Raw genomic sequence first — 8,814 nt, forward strand, 5'->3', positions numbered from 1 at the left:
ATCGTCACAATCATATGATGATGTCATAAACAAAGTAAAATGATGTAAAGAGAGTATTTCCGATTGTCTTGGTTAGTGAGGATCTCTCCTCATTCATTTCTGCATTTCTGTAAAAAGTAATGCTATGTCAAGACGAAGAAATAAAAAGAAAAAAATATCAACAGCAAGACCAGATAACGCAGAAGTTTCATCTGAAAGTGAACACCAAATAGAAGGCAATCGTATTAATGAAACTCCTATCCCATCAGGGACGGGTAGGAGAGGGAAAAAAAAGAATAAAGCAAGAGAAAAATACGTATATGAAGATTCAGAATCCGATAGAGAAGATGACTGCGAAATAATCTGCAATCCATCCGGTACCAACGGAGAAAAAATCCATCCTTCAACAGGAATAACTTGTAAAAAGTGAGTGAGCTTTCATGTCATATAGTCTGTGAAGCACTAGTCTGTGAAGCACTTCATTTCAAAAGACGAAGAAAACTGTTTCTTTTCTTTTTTTGTGGCAACAATTGATAAAAGAATAGATGTTCAGGCCATCTTTTCTCGATAAGAAATATCTGTTTCTGTTGGAACAAGATCAGCCTAGCACGTCATAAATCGGACTTTTAGAAAAATATAAGTCTTATATAGCCTAATTAAAAAAACTTTGACGATTTGCAGACACATCATTTGATTTAATTTTGTATAACTTATTCTTTTTAAAAATTGGTTTGGAACTTGAGCTATTTGAAACTCATTTTTTTAGTTAAAATAAAAAGCAATAAATACTTTAGAGTACGGGTAGGCTAATAATAATCTGAAAGGAATATCAAAGCAAACGAATGTCATATCAATATGAAACGACGTTAAAATCTCAAATCCGGTGAAAGTTCTTCTTTACTACAACTACGGTAGGCTACACAGAATCACACAAAATTGACTCCATAAGCTTTTAATTCAGTCTAGTTTCAGTTATTGAATCAATTAATCCAGCGTGCGATAATTTCTCCTATGTTTTAATTATATAAGTTACAATTTATTAATTTTTATTTGAATGACAGAATATATTATTATTAACAAGTTTACACGTTTGAGTTGCAGTCCGAATTCTTCATTCCGATACGATATGTTTATACCGCAGTCCGAATTCTTCATTCCGATACGATATGTTTATACCGCGTGCGCCCATCTGCGAGTTTCTCGCTGCCATTTTTCGCCAGTTTGGTTGAGTTACGTTTTCATCTGTTTAAAACTCGTGCTCAACTAAAGAAGCTTTCCATAAGCTGCTGATAGTTACAGGAATTTATACTCATTTTTAGTGACGTTGCTAGAAGGAAAATTGTTGTGGAGAAAAAGTAACAGTTGGAAGGACAAACGTCACTCAAAGTGAATAAAAATGGTTTAAAAACGTTGTAGGCCTAATAGTTTCAAAAATATTATTTTGAGAGGACAAAATTAAATTTTAGGGGAGTGATTGCCCTTCAAGCTCCTCCCCTCTGCATATTTTTTAGCATGATATAGGCAAATTCCCGGTTTAATTGTCATTCGCCGCCTCACACCAGCACTGTTGGCAAGTGACAACTTATTAGTGATTCAACAACAATTTCTCTATTTCTGGAATTAATTTAAGAGTGCACTTGAACTCTGACTACATTTAGTGTCAACTCAAAATTGCAACTTTGCAATAGAGTAATAGACTATAAGTGACTTTTTAGTGAAATTAGAGAATGAATTTGAACTCTGACTAAGTAGCCTACTTTTAGTGTCAGTTCAAAATTGCAATTTTGAAATCAATAGACTAAAAATGACATTTCATTAAAGTGGTAAAAACATTGAAACTTGTTTCAGACACAAGCCATGTGGTACACAACCTCTCACACGAATTCGAACGCTTTATTCACGCTTTCCCCGTGACAGTGGAAGGTTGATTTGTTTGCATCTTATATCCACCGTTCTCATTTATCTGATGGTTTATCCGCTGGTCAATTATTTCTGGACTTACCTTCTCAACGCAGATGATGAAGTGGCGTAAGTAGGCTATATAAGCTAGGCCTGTGACTAAAACATGATTTAGATCAGCGCTCTTCAACCTTATTGTCATTGCGGAAACCCCCAATTTACTTTGCGTTTTTTACGGAACCTATAGCCTACTAACAAAATTTAGAAATATCAATTTTCTTGTAAGAAATCGAATATTTTGTTATTAGTTTACACTTCAAAAAATAAATAGTTACCGTGCGGTAGCCGTGGTATTACAAAAGTTGTTACAATTCAGTCTTAACTCCTTGTTTGATTATCTGGCCTACTTGGTAGGTGGCTGCAGCATGGTAGCCTAATCTCAAATTCAGAATGACACATGAATAGGCTATAGGTTAGCTTACCATACCGAAACAAGAAATCAATTCTCCAAAACATCGAGAAGCCCTCGCGGAACCGTCACGGAACTCCTGTTGAAAAGCACTGGTTTAGATTAAGCGAGCAATTTTACAAATTAGGTGTTCCTAAATACAGTTGTGTTTTTGTCAACAGTAGCCTATAGGCCTACGCACCCATCAATAAGATTTTTAAATTTCGTTAATTTTGTCTATTTTAATTTCTTTCAGCAAACTATTCCGCTACATCGATGATGAACCAAACTATAAAAGAGGATACGTTAGTCATTTGCGAAGCATGAAATGGCTTTCTTTTCCTCGAATAACTGCTGAGAGTTTGGCGCTCCTTCTTGCGGCAGTGATTAAAGACGCAGCAATAATACATTGGGAAGGCGTGATGGAAGATATATCTCTTACAAGCATGGTTGGAAGTCACATTGCAAAGCGATACAAGCGATAGCGTTGGCAACATTAAAATAAAATAGAGTTTTTTCATACTTGTTTGAGGAGGAAAATTTTTACCCTCTTTGTGTTATTAGTAAGGTAGGTTTTGGTCAGGAATAGGCATAGCCTACGAAGGCTTTTATTACGTATGACAATAGTAGGGCTTCTGTATATCATCAATAATCTCTGTTTATTGTAAAATGAAAATTGGCACTGATAGCAATTTGAGAAGCCTTGTTATGGCAACCTGCATTGCGCTATTAACATCAGGCCTGGATATTCGTTGAATGCTCATGGTTACTTATTAATGTGCTAACTGCTGTTTTCTGTAGCTGACGGTTCCAGCTGCAATAAAAAACTTTCTGCAATTTTAAAAAGAACCGCAAGTTTAACGCGGTACCTATCAACTGCTGCCCTTCTAGTGTTGTGAGAATGAGGCAATCGCCGTGAACCTTCGTACCCCCTTTGTAGATATTCCTGGTTTTGGTTTGCAAAGTTTCGCAAGCATAATATGTTGTCAGTAGCATAATAGCCATCTATTTCTAAAACAACCGATTCATTTTACATAAATTCTTTGATGACCAAACTGGCAAATAAACTAAAATTTTCTAACTTTATAAAAGTGAACAAGTTCGAAATGAAAAACTACCTACGAGGCCAAAACACAAAAACTATGCTCAGCATAGGTTTACTTTTCAAAAACTAAATTGTTTTCATTTTCAATCCCAAAAGGTTGTATTTTGACGTGCGTCTGCTGAGCATGAGTTTAATACATGGGTAAGCCTATTGACGTAAAACTGCAACCTGTGAGGAGACACCAGTTTGAATATGTGGTGCTTTGGGGAATGTGGAGTTATAACCCCTGAATTCTCATTACTCTCAGGTCTGCTCTGGCCCAGGATAGTAGTAGCCTATCTGTCAGGGCCCCTGGTCAGGAATATCTAAAAAAGAGGATATGAAGGCTTTTATTACGTCTGACAATAGAAGGGCTTTTATTTATCGTAAATAATCTGTGTTTATCTTAAAATGACAATTAGCACCAATAGTAGTTTAATAAATCTTGTTATGATAACTTGCATTGCACTATTAGCACCAGGCCTGGATATTCACAGCATGCTCATGGTTGCTTGTTAATTCAACTACCCATATACTTGCTTTACATCTAGCCTACTGCAAGGGCTTTGTTAAAAAACAGCTTACTGGTAACTTTTCAACTGTCTTTGTAAATGAGTATTTTTTAAATATGCTCTACGTCACATTTGCTAACTGTCTTCTGTAGCTCATTGTAGCCTACCAGCTGCACTACAAAACTTTCTACGATTTTAAAAAGAACCACATGTTTAAAGCACTACAAACTATCGCCCTGGTAGTGTAGTGACAATAAGGCAATCCCTGCGAGCCTTCATATCCCCTTCTCTAGATATCCCTGCCTCAGGTATGGGTTAAATACAAAAGAAGGCTTGGCTCTTATAGCCTAGATGAGATCCGAAGGCGTAGGCCTACTGTGCACACGCCCTAACATACCAAAACCAAGCCTCCAGCACTGAGTTAAAGTGCTCCCATGCTTCCGGGAAACGTCTTAAACCAGAAAAGACAAGGAAAGTCTGATATAAAACCTACAACTTAAGGACCTCACTGTCCTCGTTTTTGCATGCTGCGCCAGGGCAGACGAACCTTAATTGTGTTTGAAGAGTCCAGGATTGCGCACACTATTAGCTACTTCACTTTAGCACTTTATAGCGTAGGCTCAAGTCCACTTCACGTCTTATCCTTAACTCCAAAAATCCTGTAGCGGTGGGAAAGAGATGACATAGGTAGGTAAAAGATATGCCACTAGAAGCAGCAGTCTCAATTCTGCATGCAAGCCGTTCAGAAACCTATGCTGGGTCGTCTGATGTTGAACTAATAAGAGACAACGGCAGCACCTTGAATGACCTGGCAACTCTCTCTAGGGAAGCACTTTTTCCTCCACACAGAGAGAGGCCTAGAAAAAGTGGCCGAAACAATTAAAGCATATTTCTACTAAACCCAGTTAGCTCGTCTCGTCTCGTCGGCTCCAGCTCGTGTCCGAGCATTAGTTTTGTCTTCAAATTGAATTTGGTTTTGGATGGTGATGTCGTATGTGGCTTTGGAGGCCCAGTCTATGATGGAAAAGACGTGGGCAAAAGTCACATTGTACGGAGGGTGGGGGACGTGGTAATTTTAGCTTTTCTTTTCTAGTGTTTCGTTTTTCTTGGGCTTTTTGTACCCTGTTTTTTTCAAAAATTTTCGTGCCTTCCCTAATTCTGTTTCTCCAAAGTGGTCTGTCACTAGCAAGAAGCAGGGATATTAGAACACCGGGATTGCTGACTTTGCAAATTTCGATAAAGCGATGGACACTAGAAGGGTCAGCGCTGTTAACGCCCGAAAATGAAAAAGGCGAAAGCGCGTGTCAATTACGCTGTTGAGAAGTCGCCTTTTCTAGATATCTGTTGTATTTCTGTTTGATTAACTTAGATACACCACACTTTAATAGACCACGTCACACAGACCACTTTATTGTACACGTATTACAAAACGATAGTGAAATATAACAATGGTTTCTATGACGAAACACTGCAATATCCCTGCTGTGAAGCAAGTCTCGTGACTGTATGACAGAAAAAGAAATCCAGTCGTTGCTTTGCAGCTGTGTAAAGTAGAGAATCTAACGATGTAGGATAGTGTGATAGTTTCAGCGTTTTAGTACCAGTACACTGGCAGTTAAGATTCAATTGGCTAGTTATATAGAACATAGTCAGTTAAGTTTAGTATTATTACAGACTTCGAAGAATATCGGTAGTTGGCGTTACTTTAAATGTACATTTTGTACTTTACACGATTGCTGGACTACTGTCAGTATGTTGATACATTTTAGTACGGCACCGGTTCTGGTAGGTCACAGTTTGAATTGAATAAACAAGAGGCAAGCTTGGAGTCAACATTTTAAACTGTAAAAAAGCGTTGTTAAAAGAGGTGTAAGATTTTAACGCTTAAATCTAAAATAGCTACAACAACTGCATGGGACTATTAGGCTATAGGTTCTCGTACGTCGTAGGCTACCTACTAGTCTGTAAATATTGTCGGATTTTATAATTTAGAAATGCTAAAAGTTTCTATAATCTGTCACAGTGTAAGTTGATTTCAAGTTAATTAAGTTATCTGCCAATTTATTCCGTTCATCGCTCATTTTTAAAATCTTGTCGCGATGGTGAACACGTGCTGTGTACCGGGATGTAGCAGTGGCTACAAGTCGAGCAAAGAAGACAAGCCCGCTTTATTTAAATTCCCTGCAGATCCTGATATTCGAAGAAAATGGGTTGCAGCTATTCCACGCAAAAACTGGACTTTAAGTAAAAATCATAGAGTTTGCGATAAGCATTTTCATGCTAATGACTTTCAAACAGTTTCCTTTGATAAAAAGAAAAGACGAAAAGTAAAACGAGAAACCACCGAATTAGTTTGAAAACGGCTAAAACCTACTGTAATTCCAAAAGTGTTTCCAGGACTTCCTAAATATTTATCATCAGTTCAAACTATCAAACGATCGTCTGCGTCCACTGCAGCCGAAAGAGCCGAGAAACAAAACGCAAAACTAGAAAAAGAAAATATGGAGTTTTTAGCAGTCGATGAAATCAAAGACTTTTTTGCACTTAAGAATGAACTTCAAAAAGTAACACTGCCTTTTGGATATGTTTTCAAAACTGAAGAAAACCAAATTTCTTTTCACCTGATTGACAATGCTAAGTTGAAAGAAGCCCCAAAATTGCTTGCTTCAGTGCTTGTATTTGACAACCTGACTGTTTCGGCCTTTTCGTCATCTTCCCGCTTGCCTCAAAGTACTTATCAACACTTGTTGCAAGGCAAAAACATCAAAAGCTTTTCTGGTTTGAGCAATCTATTAGCGCACTGCAAAGCTATGGCTGATAAGAGCACTTCCACTAGTGCTGCTTTTATTAATGTAGCTGTTTGCGCATTACAAGACTACATCAGCGTCGTGGCTGAAAGAGGTGAAAATGTAGCAAATGCTGCATTATTGTATTTCATAATTGAACAATTGCAACTGCTGTTTAAACCAAAAGAAGGTCGGCGATATTCTGCTACAATAATAACAATGGCCTTTTTGTGGCAATTGACCAGTACATCGCTATATAAAAAATTGAAAACTGTTTTTCTTTTGCCACCCTTGAGCACGCTTCGCTCATATTCCAGTGGACGTACCGTTGAGTCTGGCCAACTAGACCTTCCATGCTTGAAGCAACGGATTTCTGATTTGACTGAGCACGAAAAGTTTGTCACTCTCTTAATTGATGAAGTCTACACAGCACGCAGAGTCGAATACAGCAATGGAGTTTTGTAGGAATCACTGAAGATGGAGCTCCTGCTAAAACGGTTCTTACATTTATGATTCAATCTTCAAAATTTCGTGATGTTGTATGTCTGATTCCTGTAAACAAACTGGACACAAAACTACTGCACTTTTGGTTTAACAAAGTGATGGCGGCCCTTAATGATTTAGTATTTGTGGTTGCAGTTTCTACAGACAATCATGTTTGCAACAGGTAGGCTATGTTTTTTCTATTAAGTTACTGGTTGCAAGACTGTGTTTCATCATTTTCAGCATTCGTGAGTTATTGTAAACTAAAATTACTTAGTAGCAATCCAATAGGCTGTATTTTGGCATTCGCATGTGGTTTGTTTTAAACAAAATAACGTTTGTAAAATTAATACTTGTTTACAGTCCTTTTCCTCGGGTTTTACAAGCGCCGCTGCTTGCACGCATAGTGCAATGTCGTAGCGTTGATAAATTGTTAACAATTTTTATCAGATCTGAATTCCAGATCTGGCGCTCTGTATGAATATGTGTTATCACAGTTGTGTTCTTGCTCTTTCGGTCTACATCTTGTAAGACTCAAATCTTGTTTTATGTTAGGTTGTTCTACTTCACCTACAGCAAGTTCCACTCTGTGTATCAAGGTTTATTTCTAGTATCTTTGTTTTTATTTTTAGTTGTTTGCACGAAGTTAAATAGCCTACAACATTACCGTGCACAAATGCGAGAGTTTTAACAACTAATCATGTAGTTATTGTGGGAAAGAGCCAAGCAGGATCTTTTGGAAGTACTTGTTCTTATGTATTTTCTTTGTTGTTATAGAAAGATGATGGTTGATTTGTGTGGAGGGGAACTCAAACCATTTATCGATCATCCTACAAGATCTGGCGAAAAACTTTTTCTTCTGTTTGATTTCACGCACAACTTCAAGAACATTTTCAATAATTTTATGTCTAAATGCTACATGACGATACCAAATGCAGGTTTTGAAAGTGTACTTGGGGAGTCATGCCATGCCAGCTTCAACCACATTAAACGTCTTTACGCAATTGAAGAACACAAATGTTTAAAAGTTGCCCACACCTTGAAGAAAGTTTCGCTAAATCTCAGCAATGTGTCACGAACATCTCCGCAACATACTTTGTGTAAGTCGCTTTTAAAACAGTTTTAATTTGCAATAGAATACCTAACGTAAAGCATTCAATTCCGTTTAACTATTTGTTTTCCGTGGAGAAGATGGTGCATTGTGTTTCATGAAACAGTAAAACATATGCTAATTTTCTATTGATTAGCCTAACTCTTATCGGTTACAACTACAAGTCACATGTAAGAAGTACCTGTATGCGTTTGTATACGATGACACCTGCTGCTGATCGCAGAACTAGAATTTGTGCAACTTTTACTCACTGTAAATTTTATGTTTAGTCTTGTTTTAATTTAAAAATTATTACTTTTCAGGTGTATTCAGTGAGCCAACAATCACTGCCTTGGAGTATTATGCGAAAGACAATCCAGACTTTTGGGGACTGCTCGATTTTTAAAATTTGTACTAGAGATTTGGAAAATATTGTCCTTGAAAACGCCGAGCAAATGTGAGTTTGAAAGTGACAGTACACTACGGTTTTAGTTTTTGCTAGTACATATATCTTACGCTTGCAAAGTTCAATC

At 37.3% G+C, this 8,814-nt stretch overlaps 1 protein-coding gene across 1 annotated transcript; it reads left to right on the forward strand.

The window, feature by feature from the left end:
• Positions 1 to 83: 83 nt before the first annotated feature.
• Positions 84 to 2,846, forward strand: LOC145777968 (uncharacterized). The gene is made up of 3 exons (XM_082589340.1): positions 84 to 405; positions 1,828 to 2,007; positions 2,583 to 2,846. Exons 1-3 carry the CDS (start codon positions 125 to 127, stop codon positions 2,809 to 2,811), a joined length of 690 nt encoding a protein of 229 aa, XP_082445466.1. The 5' UTR covers positions 84 to 124; the 3' UTR covers positions 2,812 to 2,846.
• The last annotated feature ends 5,968 nt before the right edge of the window (positions 2,847 to 8,814 follow it).

This window comes from Aplidium turbinatum, chromosome 10 (genome assembly GCF_918807975.1).
Source record: "Aplidium turbinatum chromosome 10, kaAplTurb1.1, whole genome shotgun sequence".
Classification (NCBI taxonomy): Eukaryota; Metazoa; Chordata; class Ascidiacea; order Aplousobranchia; family Polyclinidae; genus Aplidium; species Aplidium turbinatum.